The 20,296-nt window shown below is 41.5% G+C and overlaps 1 protein-coding gene across 2 annotated transcripts in view; it reads right to left on the bottom strand.

Annotated features, from left to right (window-relative positions):
* Positions 1 to 2,488: 2,488 nt before the first annotated feature.
* NARS2 (asparaginyl-tRNA synthetase 2, mitochondrial) overlaps positions 2,489 to 20,296 on the bottom strand; it is a 48,250-nt gene continuing 30,442 nt past the window's right edge. The window contains exons 8-14 of one of the 2 annotated variants that reach the window (XM_058864050.1): positions 15,709 to 15,807; positions 15,243 to 15,280; positions 13,411 to 13,477; positions 11,854 to 12,066; positions 10,648 to 10,745; positions 9,028 to 9,054; positions 2,489 to 3,219 (exon numbers count right to left, since the gene is read on the bottom strand). In XM_058864050.1, coding sequence (XP_058720033.1) covers positions 3,075 to 3,219; positions 9,028 to 9,054; positions 10,648 to 10,745; positions 11,854 to 12,066; positions 13,411 to 13,477; positions 15,243 to 15,280; positions 15,709 to 15,807 — 687 coding nt within the window. In that variant the 3' untranslated portion in view covers positions 2,489 to 3,074. The remainder of the gene's footprint in view (positions 3,220 to 9,027; positions 9,055 to 10,647; positions 10,746 to 11,853; positions 12,067 to 13,410; positions 13,478 to 15,242; positions 15,281 to 15,708; positions 15,808 to 20,296) is intronic. The other variant, XM_058864059.1, reaches the window with a different exon arrangement.

The raw sequence follows: 20,296 nt of genomic DNA, 5'->3' as shown, positions 1-20,296 counted from the left end.
TGAAGAGAATCTTGGTGCATTTCCCTGCTTACATGTCCAGGAGAAATGAACTCCCTGTCCTTCAGATTAACTTCCGTTTGGTTCTAGGAAGGGAGATTCAAAGGAAATACATGACATTCCACATGGAAATCCCAGAAAAAACATGTTGCATTCCTTGGCAATACCAGTCCGTGTTATATATACATAGCACGAGGCGAACAATGCCAGCCTGGAGGGAAGCTCCAGGGCTGGCTCCCACCCTTGCTGGTTACCCATAAATTTTCTCACAAGAATGCCAATCTCGATGTTAACCCTGAGCAGGATCATAATGCACAGGGCCTCAGCCTCTTCTCTCTCTCACTGCTAGCAAAACCAGCACATGTTGAAGGCTGTTACCAAGACTAGACAGCCTTTCCTTCCCCTTCTAAGCCATCTGGTTACCTCTCTTGGGACAACTCTGCCCAGCTCCTGCTTCATCTGCCAAATTACCGGGGGTAGTTTTCTTGAGCTTTCAGACCCAAAAGCAATGTCCCCTTAGTTAATTTGATACACAGCTCATCAAGCACCTTGAAATGAACCACGACATGTAGAAGACTGGGGAGACTGCTCCTCACGGACACCTAGTTGGAAACACAGAAAAACCCCACTCACAGTGCATCCTTGTTACTTCTTTCTAACTTACATCTACCTATCTGCAAATCAAAGGTTTGACCTTTATCTTCAGTCCTGCAACAATCTCTGAAAAGGGCAAAGAAAGAAAGGTGGATTAGACCAGTTCTTTGTTCTTGCCTTGTCACCCTGACAGCCACCCTGCAAACCTGTTTGAAGCAGTTGTGTCCTTCCCTGTAATTTGTGACTCATGCCACATTAACCTAGAACTTTTTGTCACCTTCCATTGTCTTCTTTTTACATCTTGTTTTTCACCTGTTGCTGTTTAGCCCCACCTTGCCCATCAGATCTGGCATCTCAAGGCAAGATCAATAACTTCCCATTGATGCCAAAACCAACACAGGCAGCCCAGAGCTGCTGTTGGGGATTGACAGCAGAGCTGACAGGAAGTGTTTTGCCATCACCCCACTCTGCTCTCAGAAGATGGGCTTCCAGTGCAGGCACTCTCTTTTACAGGGACTCTGACAGAATCAGTGACTAAGGATCTCAATAAGAATACCTGCTCCTTGCAAGTGATTTAGGGAACATGCTATGGATGGGGCTGTTTGGCAGCTGTACTCTTTCCACATTTTTCTGCAGAGAAGTAATTCCATAACATAAAGGCCAGCAATAACACTTAAGACAACATACTAAAGGAGAGGTGGTCTAAATGCAGGAAGATACTTGAGTGTCTGATGTGGGAACTTCTCAGTGGTTTCAAAGGGAAGGCAGGTGCTCAAACTGTTTTGTGGAACCAGACTTGCCAACTCAGGGCTGTACTGGGAAATGCAAACCAGCAAACGCACAATTAACACCTGTTTAATCAAGTGGATGAAGGAGACATGAAAAAGTCTTGATATGCAGGAGATGTCTCAGTGCACACAAGAAACCCCCCAAAGTAATGACTTCATGGTGATGTTGCATGATCCTAACAGGTGAAAACCCCAGCCACAGAGCACACCGAGACATGGCAGGTGCCACATGACATAAACAGGTATTTTTAGATGCTGCAGGTGCAGTACTGCACAGCCTTAGCAGAGAGATCTGTGACTGCAGTATTACCAGTACAAGGCTAGTTGATTACTATTTTTCAATCACTTCCATCTACACGGAAAAGAAGTTTTCAGGGCTGTCCTGCAGCCAATTCTCATAGTGTGTGCCAATATACACAGGGTTCATCAGTAGTAAGGCAACTACCTTGCTTTTTCTCTTTATATACATTGTTTATACTCCAGCCTTAGTGGGCTAGAGTAGCAAGCACTATGCAAATAATCATTTGCTGGATTGTGATAATTTGGAAGGGAAGAAGGTTGCTAGAAACCCTCAGTTCAAGTCCCAAATAAATCACAGGTTTCTACCTGCCTGAGGCAAGTCACTTGGTCTTCCCATAATACTGTCTTCAAAACAGAAATAAGTATTTCTTTACCTGGCAGAGATGCTGAGAGCATAAACCCATTACAGACTGCCATGGAGTTCAGATCCTGTAGTGATAAGCAATTACTTAATAGCAGTGCTTGGGAACATCTGTTAGTTGTTTCTCAATATAGACCAAACTGCTTGGTCTGATGAGCACATGAGAGATTTTCTCAATAACAACAACAACAGAAAAGCAAAGCAACAACAAAACCCCAAGAACTGCAATTTGGCTCTGGAGAGATGAATGGATGAACAAACTCTCATCTAACTGAACATTTCTGTCTGCTATGAATATGTGCTTTCTTGGAGACAGAAAACAAATACCTTCTGCAGAAGCTGTGCAACTAATTTGGTTATACAGAAAATGAAACCTCTACCAAAGACACTGAAGGAAATTCACTCATGCTGAGAGTTACAGTTTTATAACAGAAGAAGCCATACAGAGTTATAAACAACCCAGTGTACATCTTTATTGATGATTCACAAAATCAAACATCATTCAACAAACTCACTCCAGCAATTCCAATATGACACTGTTCCTTGCTAGGTTCGGCTGATTTTTCCAAGGTAAACAGTATTTGCTTTTAAATCAGAGTGGGGAGAATCATGCTTTACAGTAGCCATTTCCTGACTGTAGCAGTAACAAGTGTATCACAGCCATGACAACATTTTAGGTCACACTTCCTTATTAATATTTCACATAAAACCCCCTGCTACCTTCAGTGCTTGTTCAGTACTTCCATGGCTTGTACTAGTCTCATGAGAATCGTAACCCTTTAGTTAAGTGGGATTTATTAATACTCCTGAAGTGCACTAAAGGCATGAGCTGCTATCAAATTAATTGCCAGTGTCCTTCCATAATCTTACCAGAACATATATTATTTTCAATAACCCAGTATTAAACTGACCAAAAGTTTCACTGATACAAAAAATGATCTTGATTTCCCACTAAAACACACTCAGTCGTATCCTGGTATGTTACATACACATAGTTACACCAGCGGTTTTCTCCACGTGAGTCAACTGCTGAGCTACAGGAGACAGGAGTGAGAAAACCTGGGGAAAGGAATAACATCCTTGATATTGTCAACTCCCAAGATGTACTGCAGGTAGCGTTCAAACCCCATTCCGAAGCCTCCATGAGGAACAGATCCAAATTTTCGGAGGTCTAGATACCTGTAATTTAAACAGACAGTTACATTTGCAGCATGGTTATGCTGATGTCATTAAGGAAAGCTGTTCAACTAGGCCTTTTTCCATCTTAATTACCTCCCTTTGACCCTAACCACTGTGATTTCTGTGCTGGTCAGGGGTATGAAGAAGCAGAGTTATATTAGCAGAAACCCCAAGTTTAAGCCCATTTAAACCAGCATAGCTATGCTTTGCCAATACACTACAGCATGTTTTTTTAGGAGCAAGAATGCGTTTGGGTACACAGAACAGCTTGAGTACCATAGCTCTGCTCACATGGAAAATACCTTTGTAGTTCTAGTACCTGAAGTAACCCTAGCAGAGGCACAAACCCAGGTTCCTACGGAATCACAAAGCACTTCCACCACTGCAGGCGAAGCTCTCTGCTTGGGCTTGTCTAGCCTGTGCCATATTGGTGTGGAAATCTGCCCTGGAAATTCTTTCAATTTCTGCTTGCTTTTCAATAGCCGAAGTAATTTCATTTTCAGTAATTCTTTCAATTTCTGCTTGCTTTTCAATAGCCGAAGTAATTTCATTTTCAGTAATTTCTTCAGAAGCTTAAATAGGTCTTGCTGTCTGTCTGCTCAACATTCCTACATTTTTTTTTTCCTTTTAAGGTTATTATGATGGCTTTTTGCTACTTTTCCCCTGATCACTCTTACAGACTGATTCATTTCTTTTCATAGTAAGACAGAATAAAAACCCTTGAACATATCTTCTCTAAAAATGAGATCTAGAACAAGACATTTTGTTTTGCAGAACAGCACCTGTTGTGCACAGAAAACGTTTGGAAGCAGATACTCTGAGTATATGGGTGTCAACAAGATTATGATGATGGTTTTTCTATAGTTACCCATTTCACAGCTGGACTGTGGCTGATATGATACTGTATTTGCAGCTATAAATTCTCACCAACAGTTTTATTTTAATAGAAGTGAAAAACATCTCAGTGCTTCTATTGATTTGTGGGTCTACTTCTGAGCTTGCTGAGGGCACCAAGTTTTTCTTCTTTATATGAATGCACTAGTAGGGGATTGAGTGGCTCCAGATGTATTACTTGCTTCTAATCTTGGTGTATGAATATTTCATCATCACAGTTTAGAAAAAAATCAAGTGCACTTAAATATAAATGCATATGTTTTACTACTTATGCAGTGGAGTAGAGGGGGGCAGAACACTGTGAAAGAAATTAAGATTGGATTGATTGCAATAAGTGGCTTCTCAAACTTTACATACTGTTAATGAACTGCAAGGAAATATTATATTTGTGTGTATATATATACTTATGTATGTATAAATACGTAAAATATGCATTATGTATATTTGATTGTAGTTGTTTGGACATCAGATCTTTTCTTGGCTTGAAGACTGTATTTTAACAGACTGAAGACAAAGTAATGCCCATGATCACCTTTACTTGCAAAATAGAAGTACTCTCCCACAAATTCTACAGCTGCAAGATCGCCCTGTTGCTCAGTTTGACAGTATGCCTTTCATACCATGAAACATTATTTTTGCTTACAGCTCATTAGCAGTAGTTAAAAATGTGGGAAACCATTTATTACACTCAATCCAATATTCAGGTTTTTTTCTTCCCCAGTGTTTTTCCCTCCACTCCGCTGCCCAAATAGCAAAAAGAGAGGCAGAACTTACTTCTTCCTAGTAGTACTGACACCTAAAGTGCTGTTTGCAAGCTGAACATCAGGCCCAAGAGTGGGACATGTTTTTGGATGACTGGGACCCACGTACTTTTCTCTGTCCTGCTGGGATAGCTTGGCTTACTAAGGCTTGGTGTATGCATCCCACATCTTGTGATGAGGATTATGCTCATGGGTATGAACATGCAGGCTGTGCAACAGCATGGTGGTCTTTACCCACTTTACACAGACTGCATTAAGAAGAACTTGAGTCTCTGCAAATACCCTGGAACTGCTCCTGGGGAGCTCCGCTGTGCAGCTTTACAAGGGTTTGCAATGAAGGTGATGGTCAGACCTGATGCTGAGAGTGGTGACTCACAGAACAGGAAAGACCTCATAAATGTGAGGGATACAGGTGCTGGCTGTGGCAGATCAGTCTGACCCAGCTCAGGGGTTCTGAGCAGAACTGCCAAACCAGCTGGTAACTACTTTAGCTGTAACCAGGAATACAAGTAACAGCACAAACTTTTCTGATGATGTCTGTAAGTGCATTAGCCTTCCAGTTGTAGTCTCAATTGCTTTTGCAATTTTGCAGTTGAGACTAAGTCCAGCATCTTCTCTCCCTTTTTGCTGGCAACAGAGTTTATAAAGTCATTGTAAGAAGATGAAATAGCTACTTCCAGATGAACAGTAATAATAAATTCTACCCTTGCTTATCCAAGACTTTGATCAGTAGATCTCAAAGCACTTTGAGAAGCCATTTTGGCAAAAGGGGCGAAACAAAACCCATCAAAGTTAATGGAAAAAGTCCATTGAATTAAATGTGCTGAGGATCAAGACAGTGAATCCTTTCTGATGACTGTGCATAGAAGAAGCAGAAGAATTGAGAAATTTTCCATTCTTTACAGATGAAAGGAAAAGTAACTGCCTGCAGATAAAGAGAAAAATCTCTTTAGGCTGGGAAATGCTCCCTGAGGTTTTCCTTCATTCAATAGTCTACAGACACTGGATGTTTCTCACCCCAAAAAGAATCATGAACTAGTCTAGTTGTTTTTGCTAGTAGCTCATACTTGAGAGAGGAGCTGAGCACTCTGTTGGCAACTGGTGGACCATGCAGCATTATTCCACAGGGGAAGTAAGTTTCTGTGACCTCAGCTAGCCCAGGTGTTCCTGCTCTGTACCAGAGCACTGGTAGATCTTCAGAGATTTGAATCTTACTAAAGTGTGTACTGTAACAACGCACCCCAGCAATCAATTCCAGGAGCTCATTATGTGCCATGTTAGAAGAACATTTCCGTTCATCCTTTTAAAGATTTATATTCTCTTATCATTATCATGAGCTCCCTGTGTTGCACAGCAAGGCACTATGAAGAGCAGTGCTCTCCTAGTGACCATTCATAAACAGAATGTGTTCTTTTCAGTCTCTTTTCAAAACAAATATAACCTCAACCTTTTATGCAATCCCCTTGCTATGCTGAAGGTTCTGTGGCCAGTTTGGAAAATGTAAGGCTGAAAGAACAAAGTCCATGAAACTGAATATTCTACTGTGTGTGTGTATGTGTGTCTAAGAAAAAACCCCATGCCTTTCTGCCTGCCTCTGTCTGGCCCAGCATGGCACTCCAGTTTCTTCCCAAAAGAGGAATAATATTCCAGGCCAGGTGGCTGCCAAGGACAGTGATGGGCTACCTGTTTTCACTGGGCTCTGAAGATGGTTAAAGGATGAGGTGAGTGTAGTCACTGGCCATGGGCTGCAAGTGGCTTGCCATTGCTACTTTTCCCTAAGCCCAAGTCTTCCTCTTTACCCTGACATGCAAGGACCCAACAGAACACTCTGACTTTCAAGCTTCAAAGATTACTGGAAGTTAAAGAGCCCAACACAGCTCAATCTTCTTCACCCAGAGCAGGTGCAAGGCCAAAACAACACAGTAACATCCACTTGAAGACAGTAAACAACATCTGTTCTGCTACTGTGTACCTTCACCAGTGTTATACCAGAAGATCAAAAAGATACCTGGACTGGTAAAGGGTTCAGTATGAGACAATTGTCTCCACTGAAGCACATGAAGATAATCAGAGTAAGGAAAGCAGTGCCTTACACATAGGAAAACTGTCTAAAACACTGCTCACGCGGATGGTTGTGGGAACACATTGTTCACTACAAAGTTCCTGCTTTGTTACTTTTAAGATGGCACTTGGAGGCTGCAAACAGCATCAAGTCCCCTGTTTACAAGGCAATATACTTAATACTCCCTGGTCACAGAGAAATCAATGAACTCCCAGAGTACTCTCATCACTTGACTTTCCCATCTCATTTCTACAGACCTCTCAGTTTAGCCAAGATCATCATCTACAGCTCTGAGCTATTTTCTATCTAGAATTCAAAGGAAAAAATGTGAAAATAAGATAAAATAACTACAGAATCAAGCCAAATACTACTCCAACTGATATTCTACATGGAAAGAAACTTGCATAACAGGAAAGATGTAGTATATTGAAGAAGCCACATAGAGTTTGACCATGTCACTTTATCCATCTTTTGAAACACTTCCTAAAAGGTAGGAATGGCAAGAAGCAGAGCAGTATTTCAGATCATCAATTGCCTCTGCGTTACGATTCACCCACAAACAAGGCAATCTTGAAACTGCCCAAGAAACAGTCAGACCCCACAATATCCTCTTGCTAGTGGGGGGAAGAAAACAGGTAGAATCAAAGATATGGCAATGGTTAAGTGACTTGAAAGGAAGATCACATTCAAAAGTCAGCAAATAATATATTTAAAATAGAATGACTCAACTGTTCTTCCAGGAGTTTGTGAGCCAGCTTTGAAGACTCAATTCAATCACTAAATTGGAAGAGATTAATTTTAGTCTCTCCTGCCACCTCCACTGAAAAGATGGATGCTGGCAAGCCACCTACCTGTATTCTCGCAGATTTTAGATTGCAGTCCAGAAGCATCCAGAATTACTACTATCCTACACCTTCCAAGGAAACCTGCTATGGCAGGGGGTAACAACAGCTATCATGTTCTCCAGGAAGTTACATTATCTGTGATGGAGTGAAGGGAACAAAGGAGGAAAGTCTCCGAAACAAGATTACAGCAGGAAGAGTTTACAGAATACGATCATTACATATCACGTGAAAATGCAAATGGGTGACAGGCAATGTCCCAATCTTTTTTTTGCAGGAAGCATGGGGAAGGGCTGTGCTATCTTAGTAGTGCTGGAAAGCTCTGCCATTGAACACCAGACTTCCTTGGCTTGTATCTCAGTATCTAACCATACAACTTATCACCCTTGTTCAGGATAATCCTTCCCTTAGATAAAGGGATATGGTGTATTCTGGGCCACAAATACAACAACAAAGGAAGAAGTTTAATTCACCCTGTTTGTACATGGATGTGAAGATCTGCCATACACTGGGCTGTTCCTCAGTGATTTCATATTGCAGGAAGAGGAGACTGAAGTACTTATACTTCGCTTTTTTTCAAGGCAGCCTTCCCAATGATCACTCCAAATACCGCAGAATATTTGAAAATTCTCTTCTAAATTTAATTTTCTCTGCACTAGCACTCTCTCAGTAGCCATGATGAAGTACGTAGCAAGAAACACTATGAACTTTCTGTCATTTTAATGGGATAAACTGTTAATTCAAAGGTTGATCTGTTTCCTTAGGAGGACAGCTTTAATTGCTTTAACTCCTTTGTCAGGGAAGATTTTTCGACCCAATTGCCCTGTCAATAGCAAAGGGAGTTATTCATGGACCTCTTAAAGGTCACAAATTGCTGTGGTTCTGTAACCTGTTTATCTCGTGCATGGTGGTCAGAATCTACCCAACTTCCAACACAGCCTAATGATTAAATATCAAAAATCATTATGGGTTGTAAATTAATCCACCTCATGCAATCCTGAGAGGAATGACCTGTGTTGTGAGCAGACAAATTGGAAGCACAAATTAAGTAGCATTAGATTAACCTTTGTTTAAATGAACTGGCTATTTCATTTAGACTGGCAGTGATGGCAGGACAACAGGGCCAAAAATTGTTCCTTCAGAAGCAAAGAAATAATAAAACAAAAAACAAACAAACAAAAATTTATTCCAGTTGCTTAAACAGTCTTAAAAGAAGAAAAAGAGCTTGCAGAGCAAGGTGGCATCTTACCATTGATAGGCATCTGTGAGTCCCAATCTGTGAAACAAAAAGAAAACTCCTTGTAAGTAAAGGAACAGAGTTATTCCACACAAGCAGCACTTTCTGGGAAGAGCATGCTACAAGAAAAGGGAAAGCCTGGTGAACTATTGTATGAAGCATGCATAAGGAGACAAGAATCCTGTATTTTCTCTCTAAGGTTATGCTGGTTATGCGGGAAATAGAATTTAAAGGTCTGAAGTATTTGGGCTTAACAAAATGAGATCCTGAGGACTCAAAATTGAGAAAAACATGTGAAAGGAGGTGTGATTTAGTGAAGACACACCCCATTTGTGCCTTGAAATGCTTTCTATGACTTTCCTGACAAACAAGAAAGTCTGGCTTCAAACTCCACATGGACCCTTTCTCCTCCTCCTGAGGACTGTGGACTCAGATACTGGCAAAAAGTTTTGACTGAAAAAGTGCAGCAGGCAACATTGTAGTTTACATGAGTTGAAGCACGCCTGCTTCAGAGGGTTTACAGGGAGAGCAGCAGGAAGCACAGCTCATCATCCTACACTAAAAACTGAGAATTAATGTTCTGGTGATTTTAATTGCCTGGTGCCTTTTGAATTCATTATATTGAAGTAGATTTTTCTCTTCTCCACTGACTAGATATAACTGTGTGAGCATGTGTCTGATTTAAGGAACAAATTAATTCCCAATGTGTAAATGGTGTTACTCTGGGATTAACCTTCCTCCAACACTGCTTTGCACAAGTGTATGACTGGCCCAAACAGAAGTGCTCAGGTGCTGGGTGGGACTTTGCACAATCTGCCCATGGCAGCAGGGTTGGAGCTGGATGGTCTTTAAGGTACCTTCCAACCCAAATCATTCTCTGATTCTACAAAATTTTTGAACAATCAGGTAGGAACCAGAGCACAACTGTCTACGGACAATTACCCAATGTATAATGTCAATTATTAATTAAAAAGCAGCTCTGATGTTCTGACATTGAAGTTAGCCTAAAATTACCAAAAGTAACAAGATGCAGACTAAGGCAGCAGGGAAAGAGGAGCCCCCCATGCCACAGCACAGGTCTTGAGCAGCTCCAGTGAAGCTTCCCATGAAACTATTAGCAAAGAGCCATATTCTCTGAAATCAGGCCAGTCACTGAGGCCAGCTGCACCACAACTGACAAAGCTTCTGACCAAAATTGCAATTCCTCAGTTACACAATGTGATGACAAAGAGATATCTAAGTTCTGTGTATGTGACAACTTCCACCTTCACAATCCACTTTCAGCCACAAAAACTGAAGAAAAGGATGAAGTGTCCCACAGCAGACCCTGCTCCAGACAGTTGCAGCAGAGCTGAGGCATCCTACTGCCCTGGGCTCTTAGCATAAAGAAAACTTTCCTTCTCTAATGAGCTAAGACAGAGAGGCCCTTTACACACCTACAACAAAAGCACAAGAACTTCTTCACCAGTTTGCAGTCACATACTCAGATAAATAGACACCACAAAGACAAAAATAGGCTTCTTTTAAATACTATTAGTTGCCCTTCCACTCCTCTGTCTTGCCAACCACAGAGAGCTGCTGAAACACTCTCCTGCTCAGGCTAGTCTCCTGGCATCTGTGGATTTTCCATACCTCTGTAAGCGTGATTCGAGGAAGGGCAGTCGCTCCTCTCTCAAGCTGCCTCCACACAACTCCCCTACTCCTGGTACAAGGAGATCAACAGCTGCAACCTTCAAAGAAAAAAACCTAAGTGAAGTCATGCCACATAGCCACACAGTGATTAGCAGAAGAACAGCTGATGCTGATGTTTTTTTTGTAAAATCCTACTGTAATTCTTCCAGAGTCCAGGACACTCAGGTAAGGATTTGCACGTACTTGAAAAGTCTTTTGTTGACAGGAGAATGCTAGGAGGAAGTTTTGCAAGGATAAACATCAGTAATTTACAGAGAATGTAAATGACAGGAGTTATGTCCCAGACCGAGGACATCTACTGCAAATGGTTTGAACTGAATCTCACCAAGTTACTCTGGTGACAACCTGTGTGAGGTTATAAGGAACCCAACAGCAGCTCAGAAGATAGCAAAGACATATGGACAAATTTTCTGAAGTGCTGTTTCCCTGCTCTGATGCTGTAGCTTGTGTTCCATCCCATCTATCCCCATTCCTTGAGCCAGCTCTAATGGATATGGTAGCAACGGCACTGATGTGCTGCATCCAAGTATTAGGATCCAAGTGCTACCACTCAGGCTGTTAGGTTTGGGCTGCCTGTCTTCTCTGGTTTGTCTTCTAGGGTTATTTTTCTTATCCCACAGCTGAAATGTTGCTAGAATTAAAGCCACTGAAGACACAGTGGTGCATGGCGGTGTTGTTGGTCTTTTTAGCAGAAGCAATGCTTCAGATTTTCTCAAATCAGTTGAGGAATCACAATTTCAAAGCATGAGACTTGATAAAAAGCTTTTTTCTTGTGCCCATCTGCTATTTGAGCATTACATGGATTCTACATTGGGATGACAAGAGAATCACAGATTACTTGGAGCCATCCAATTCTAGGCCTTTCACTTAACAGTACAGAAGTTTACCAAGAGAAGAAACAAACAATGGCAAACTTGTCTTAAGGCAATTAAGGAAAAAGTTAACACTGTCCCAACTCCCAATTCTTCCTCCTCTTGTTCCCACTTTGGATATTTTTTCTACAATAAGAAAAAAAATGGACAGGATCACCTGATGGTCACATCTTATCTTGATTTTTTGAGGGCATGCCCAGCAGATGATTTGTGTCAGTAGGCCAAGACATGTTCCTAGACAAAAAAGTGGTGGAGGTGTGACCCATGGACTCACTGTGTGTTGAGGTCCGTCATTATTGTCCCGCATGTAGAAAGGTTTGAGGTCGTATGGGTAGTTAACCACAAACACAGGAACCTCCCCACAGTGCTTCACCAGGTACTTCTCATGTTCCGTCTGAAGGTCACAGCCCCACTGTAAGGACAGCAAAAGGGGCCTGGGAATCTGCTTTGGTGCCTCTTGCCCATGGCAAGAGACCCAGAAAAATCCCTGTACATAGAGAGATGCGCTGCTTTGAATGACATGAAACCAAGCAAAGCAACTTCTCATACAGGTCACTAGGAAGTAGACAGTTTGATGAGTTTTCAGGTAGAGCAAAGCATGTAAAATAATATGATTTAACTTAACAGGGCCAGATTGTCCCTACAGCATCAAGCCCAAGCATCTGGTATCAAATCAGAAAAAAACCCAAAACAAGCAAAAAAAATCCCAACCCCAAAAACCCCAAATCACACTCTGCATATCTAAAGGAAAACAGAGCCTGCTAACTTGATCCAGCAAACCAACCTTATTTCAGTATTACCTTTGGTATATAGAAAGCAGTTTTCTTAGGCTGATTACTCTCTTCCCTGCTGTGTCCTGTTACATGCTACATTAATTCTCACTTAAGAAAATCTAGCACCCTATTAACCAATTCTTTGTTACCACAAACCTTGGGCATTTGCGATGCCCTTCACTTTTCCTTTTTTCCAGGGATGTTATAAATCCTTTGGCTTTTGACTTGACACTCCCCAGTCTGTTTATAGGACATGCAAAGAGTATTAGGGAAATGGAAGGGGAAGAGGAGAACAGATCTCCCCCAGACTCTCTTAATACTAAAATATCCCAAGTTTGCTGTCTCAGATCCAGGCAGTACATAGACAAGATTTGAGGTTCTACACCCACTTGTGCACAGGGATGAGACACTTACCCAACTGGCTATGAGGGTGGCTTCAGCCAGAGGGTTATTTTCCTCAAAGTATCATAATGAGATAATGATTAAACAATACAGACATAAGATGAGCACCACCACAAAAGCTGTCCCATACTGGAGTGTGTGTTTGAAATTGGGCAAAATATGTTTTTAAGCAAACCATAATCCCATAGCTTTAGAAAGACTAGCACATTACTCTTTTTCCCAGTCAACATCTATGCTTTAGAAAGACAAGGGGTTCCCTTTACATACATGTAGATTACATGGTATTTTCACGTGGTATTGGTTTATTAATCCTTGTCAAACTTTTGGTGCTATCCTCTTACCTTTCCTTTTGTTGACAACTATTACCGCAACTCTTAGATGATTGCTACTGAATCAGCAACACTCTCAGCACTAGTCACATACAGGAAAGAGAAGTGCCTTTGCTAAAGCCTTAGTCCTTCAACTGCAATCTCATCACTTCCTTCCCTGCAAGTGTTACATGTTCTCCTGCTACAGATCTCACTCCTTGTATTGCTTCCATTTCAACCCCAAAGGGCAAAAGTTACACTGGATTTACAACCCAGCAAACAAAACACCCCAGGAGGCAGATAATCTGTGCAAACTGCACAGGGACAAACCAGCTGGCAATGACCTACCTCTGGCTTGAAAGTGAAAGTTTGAGGAGCTTGCTTCAAAATTTCCACTGCTTCACTGTAGGAAATTCTGCAAGAGGAAGAAAAAAGTCTTTAAGATAACTCTGAAAGGAATAACAAAGTTTTCTGGCTAAATGCCATGCTGGAAAATTAAGGAGGCATTTCCCCACCACCATGCCAACTTGTGTGTAATGTCAGACTTCCCAGCAATGCTTCTTTGGACAGAAACCAAAAGCATTTTATATGGCCAGAATCCTATGTTTTCCTGTGCTTCAGCTACATGCAGGGTAGGAAGTGCTAAGCTCTCAACACTTCTGCATTATTGCAATATTGCATTTTAGTCAGAAGTGAGCTCTGCAGGGAACTGCTTCATAGAAATTCGTGATTTTTTTTTAAGAAAACAATATGTCCTCATCAGCATAGCTACAACAACATAGCTCTAGTCCAGGGTGTGTTAGGCAAAAATAACAGTCCAGGGTGCAAAGGGCTCATAGCTCAAATGTTTCCACTTAACTTTGCAAAAACCATGAGATTTATATGTGCAGCAATGTTTCTCTACTTCTCTGGCAGATTTGAGAGCAGATTCTCCACCAATTTCCACCAGCACAAAAGAACAGCATCATGGCAAAGCAAACAGAAAAAGTACAGTGAACAATGCTCCAGGTTTGGTAACTGGAAATCAAGACTCAATGGAAGATAATGTGGCAGCCAAGTTTTCAACACACCAAGCCAAATGTTGTGGACAGAGAGAAGAAATAATAACTTGATCACAATAATTTCATCTTTGTATCACTGGCTAATCCAATTAAAAACCAAATTCCCTAAGGAGTGCAAGGTCTTTGCACCCCATTACAAGGTTTCACTAAAACAGGGAAGGCTTCTGGAGGAAATACTCAAGAAGGAATATACTGCTCTACATGTTTGGGTTATGTGAGGCCACAGACCAAATGAGGTCTATGACTGGCACAGGTTCAACACATGTAACCAATGTGTGCAAGCCAGGAATTCCCCAGATTTGTCAGCAGCTGATGAAGAGAGACAGAGAGGGAGAAAGAGATGGTCTGTCTCTCTCCTTTTCCTTGGTCCATGAGAGAAGCCGCATGCAACTTTGTCCTTTCAGGAGTATCAGGTTCAAAGAGAGGTCTGAAAAGGGGAGATAGTAACTTTGCTGAGGACTCCCATGGTGCTCATGCAGGCAGAGGCTCAGGGGATCAGTTGTGATCCTGTTGCCCAGGTGTGGCTGTAGCTGATTAACAAGATAACCAGCGCTGGGATGAGCAGTCCTACAATGTTCTGTGGGATAAATCAAGAGCTCCACCTTTTGAAGAGACAAGCCAGGAGTAGGGAGGTGGTGGCACTCTTGGGGGCCATTGAGGGAAACTCAAGCCCTTCAGTTCCTAAGCACAAAGAGAACTGGGAGTAGAAGCAACACAATCAATTTGGAATAGAAAACCAATTGGAATTGTTAAATATAATAAAATGTTTTCATAAAAGGAAAGCCATTGGAGTCAAAGTGTGAATGAAAGCAGAGCATCAAAGCCAAAACCAAGCAAGACTGTGAGCAACCACTGTGCAGGTACATGCTGGAAGGAGAATACTTTTGAGGGTCTTGTCCAGGGGAGCAAAAGCCAAAGGTCAGCAGATTCAGGTGTCAGTCTCATGCAGAGCTGAAAGGGTATACCTGACAAACAGTAAAAGGGAACTGCAACTCATGCTCTTTTGGAGACATTATGCTAACCCAGAAGACACTGAGTTGTGAAAGAAAAAGAACATAGACAAAATAGGAACTCTTTCCCCCAAAGCCCTCTGCATGATCATTTTGAAATAGTACTTACATCATAAATTTGTGCTTCAGTATTTGTTCCAACCTGCCCTTGGTCAAAACAAGAAAAACATAAACATGTAAAGCTACTCTTTAGGGTTCAGGAACAAACTCAGGAAAGTGACCTCCCTCTATACTGTAATTTGTAGGACTGCATTCTGATCTAGATATGGGTCAAAATCCACTCCACGCCATTCAGTGCTAAAAGGGTACCAAATTATTGAAGCTGATGATTCAGAGTCTACCAGATGAAGTGACAACTACAGTTCTACCACACTTGCTACCAGCTACAGAAAGTTGTGTGTCCTCTTGCTGTTAGCCTGAACAATCACTTAAGCTTAAGATGGTATTTTCAGAGTTTCTTAACACAGGACAACAGAGTAAAAATAAAATAAAATAAAATAAACTTAAGCCTTCCTATAGCCATGAATCCCCAAAGACACAACAGGATTGCAGTTCTTTCCTGTCACATGCATTACCTTCTGTTCAGGAGCTATGTATTTATGGAAGAGCTCAACATCACGAGGACATCTGGAGAGCACAGTGCTTGTCACTGTCTTGAAAAGATCTTCCATAACCTAATAGGGAAAAAAGGAATGCATGAAAAATGAACATTGCTTAGGTGCCCCAGACTATAAATTAAACACAGGACACATCAGCCAAGGGTACAGAAGGAGTTTCTGTCCTTCTGCATGGCCAGACTGCATAAGAGAGAACCACCTTACTCATGCTCCTAATTATCAGGCTTGCTTAGTAGCTGAAGAGAACTGGAACCTTTATTTTTGTTATGGGTTTAGGGCTTCAATGTTGGCTGATGGCCTCAGTATCCTCCAATGTATCAGGTATCTCCAATGAAAAAAATCACAGCTAAAATATTCAAGCAGCAACTCTTGCTAGCCACAGACACATTATACAACCATCTGTGGGCCCAGTCTCAGATTAATTCTTGGTGAGGCATTTGTCCTGTAATGAACAATTCTGGATTTCTGCTTTGTTGTTAGAAAAGGCAAAACTGAAGGAAAGTGAATAAACACGTAGTGTGCAGAGCAAGCCCATCAAACAGATCTCAGCTATAGAGACTGTGCAGTAAGGGCAAAGTGAACATGTACAACATGAGTAGAGAGCTAAAGCAGAGGACACATCAATGCACAGATGTTTGAGAAACTAAAAATATGTGGTTCCATTTCCCTAAACTAATGTGGATTAACTAAATCACATTATCATCCAATTTGGATATACTTATCCAGTAAAACGGGCTTCACTCATTAAGAAATTAAAATGTCATTAAAAGCCCCCACATGGGATGCTGCTGCATTTTCCTCAACCCATTTTAAGAGTCATTTTCTCTTCTGGTTAAGCAAAGCAAACCATCCAAGACACTTGCTGTTGTGCAGACTAAGAGTTCCCATGGCTCCCTGTAGTCTTACATTAGCACAAAGCAGGTAGCTGACACCTGCGGTATCAACTGATGATCATCCCATCTCTTCTTCAAAATCACCCTCCTAGTCCCATGTTCATTGTAAAAACAGAGCAATGCATATAGGACTGCATGTTGTCTCAGCCTGAGATGGGAAAAGGTTTTTCCTAACAGAGTGTATCTCAAAGTTCTGTCACATTCCTGGCTGGTTGTGGTGGTTTTGTGGTTTTTTGTTTGTTGGTTTGGTTTTGTTGGGTTTTTTTTTTTTTTGTTTGTTTGTTTTTTGCGAGTGTAACAACTGCCTCATCAATTGCAGACCTGAGAGAAGTGAAGTTTCCACTAATTATATCTAGGTGAGCAGCAGCCCCTAGACACCACAAAGCCTGTGATGGTGGAAAACAAACCTGTTGTTCAGTCAGCAGATCTCAAGAAGACCCAATAGGTCTGTGCCTTACAAGGAACCAGATCTTACAGGGTAAGAGGAACACAAGACACAGAAACAAAGCAGCTAGGCTACTGATATAGTCAAAATGAGATTTCAGGCACGTTGTTCACACTTATGCTTAGATGAACATCCTTCACACCTGCCCCAAGCTGCTGAAACACTTCTCTGTGCTGGTCAACAACCTCTGCAACCCACCAGCCTAGTGAAGCTGGTAAAGCAGTCCATTTGGACTCCTCTGGAGCCAAACTCAGACTCAAGACTCCTGTATCAAACTGGAGTCCCTCCTTTTAAAAAAAGGGAAGATGCAAATAAGGGAACAGCATTATCATATGCAGATGAACAGTTTTACGCCTCCTGGTACTCAAACACAGAGGAAATGAAAAGCCAGAATTCCTGCTGCTGAGTGGCAAATAACCAAACAGTCAGCTTTGAACTTTCTTCAAAGTAGCTAGAAAAAGGCTTATGCAAATGAAATTAGAAAACTTCTTAGCAATTCATCTGGTTTCACCAGGCAGAGACGAAGGGATTTTACATTAAGCTTCCTCTTTCTAGAAAATGAAAGTATCATCTGGTTTCAGAAAAGCATGTTGTTTAATTAGCACTTTTTTTCCTCACTGTGCGATAAAGTAACAATTAGGTTCCCACAGCATTCAACATAAACAGCTTCCTCTTGTGGAAAAAAGATGTGGGTGGTATGGGAAAAACAATCTGAGAAATATTTCCAGGTTTGAGACTGAGGTTTTATCCTGGCAAAAAAGACAGATACGTGGGTCGTACACTGGCCTCCTCACTGCTCTTATTTATGCCAAACAAGTACTAGGCACAAACAGTAGATGCAAAGAAAGAAAAGGAGGAAATTCAAACTGAGATTTTATGTCTTTAAGCAGATAGTGTAATGAAGGACTGCAAAGGAGGCTATAGGAAAAATGAGTGGAGAAATGTAATAACTGGCTTGTTGGTTTAAGGGAACATGTGAGTTTGAGATGCAGGTGAACATACACATTGCTGAACATACTCAGTAAGAAGCATGTTTGACAGGAGACTTACACAGGGAAAAAGCACTGGAATCACAGCAAGTAGCTCATGTCAGAGGTGGGACTCCAGTTGTCCCAATAGCCCAATAATTATGACCAGAGTTGAAACAAAGCACATCATCAATAAAACAGCAGTAAAAGTCAGCAGCAGCAATTGAAGGTGCTGTGCACTCCAAGAAAGGTTCAAATCATCATCTTTACTACGTAAGAAAGTTTACATAAGAAAAATTGCATGACCTGCCAGTAGGATTTTTATGTATGTATTTACCTGGGCCATGCATACGGACACTGGGTAGGTCACAGGCTACTTACATATGAAACACTCACCAGTGGGCCACTGTTTGTTGCCTCCATGCTTGCTCACACCCACTCTATGTGTGCCCATACACACAGAGGGGAGGATTCACATCTGACCTATGTCTCTCAGCAACACAACCAACAGCTCAGGCCCGATTTTGGAGAGATGCTGTTGCTGTGCAAGAAGAGACTAGTCTGCCAGACCACTGCTCCACTGGCCATTGAAGCTGAATGGTGATAAAAGTTAGGGAAGAGAGCAAGCCTGAGCTACAGCAGCTGGATGCCACTTCAGACAAGGAACCTACAGTCCTGCAGATACCCCAATGTCCCTTAAGATTGTTGTGCAAAACTCTTAGAACAAAGCCTTCCCATGCAATTACCGGTGTTTGCTCCCTCAAAACTGGAGTCAGACCTGCCCAAGTGCCTCAGCCTTGGTACTGAAGATAAACTGCTGAGTGCAAACTAGTCTGGAAGTCAAATCACATACGTGTTTTAGATCCAAGCTCTCTAAAGCTGACACCCAAAATCAGTGCTACTGATTTCATTTCATGCCTGAATTCCCCTCTGTAAAATGGAGGCAATAATGCTCCATGTCACTAGGCTGTAATGACAGCAAATTAATTTTGATGAAGTACATAACCAGTGGAAGACAATACTCCTGCCCTCAGGACACAGCTCAAATACTGAATGTTAAATTGTATACTCCATCTTAAAGAGATATAGTCCCCATCCCTTAAAGAGACAGTAGTGCTAGGATGTAATCTTGTTAAGGACGACTAACACTATGCATAAACTCCTGAAAATGCCCTCAGGAAAACTTCCTCCTTGCATTTCCTAACTTTACAGACTAAATAATGTCTTTTTTAGCATGGCTTTGTATGTTCTTTTGATGAAATTCAATAATGACTGTATCATATGGCCTCTTTGATACTCCATTAGTGTCATGAGTGAAGTGGGATCCTTTAAATATACTGCACTGCTGATACAGTGGAATGAAAAATTGAAGATAATGGCCTACAAATACAGCTACATGACACAGCATTGAAGGGAGAGAGTGGTAACAGGCATCTCAGAGGACAAATGAAACTGGAGACCTTGGACCACCAATTCAGGTACTGGAGGGGCTAATAGCTCTAGGGAGTCCAGACACTTCCACAAATGGACCTCTTCTACTGTCTACCTGACCTTTTCCCAAATCCTTCTCTTTCTCATCCATTTTGGAGGAGAAGTGCCTTGGGGCAACCTGGCAACCCAACTTCTTAACTTAACTTATGAAAAGAGGTCTCTCCTTAGATACCTTTACATGTACCCTGTACATTAAAGCAGAAATACTATCACCCAGCCATGCAGCATAAAGTACTGCACTGAGCACATGGGGCTTTCCACAGAAAGTATTGTGAAACCAGTACTGTGAGAGTCAAAGCTTCTTTGTAGCACTAAAACACATTTTGGCACAGAACAGAAATTTAGATTGTATGATTAAGACACATGAGACTTCACAAGAACTGTGCTAGTAATTTAGGAATAACTGAGCACTGCTCAGTGTGATTACAAAGAGTGCTGCTCTAACACTTCAGACCCTTTGTTCCCAAATACATGTAGCTTGGTTATTAAATCTCCTTTTTTCATTTTATTCCATAATGTTTCTTTTGGAGCTTTGGCTGAAACATCTCCAAGTCTCACCAGTGAATGGTAAACACACACATCTTTGTAGCAAGGCTCTTTAATGGTGTATAAGCAAATACTTCAAGATGTCCCTGAAGAAGCTGAGCATTCCCAGCACAGTAACTTGCTCAAGTGAGAGATACTTAGTCCAAATGTTGAATAGCAATTTTAAAAATAAATTTTTAACAATCCAGCTCCTTATGTGAGGA

The sequence above is a fragment of the Poecile atricapillus genome, chromosome 1 (genome assembly GCF_030490865.1).
Source record: "Poecile atricapillus isolate bPoeAtr1 chromosome 1, bPoeAtr1.hap1, whole genome shotgun sequence".
Taxonomy (NCBI): Eukaryota; Metazoa; Chordata; class Aves; order Passeriformes; family Paridae; genus Poecile; species Poecile atricapillus.
Note: the sequence above shows the minus strand (reverse complement) of the source record. Positions and strands in the feature narration are given on the sequence as shown.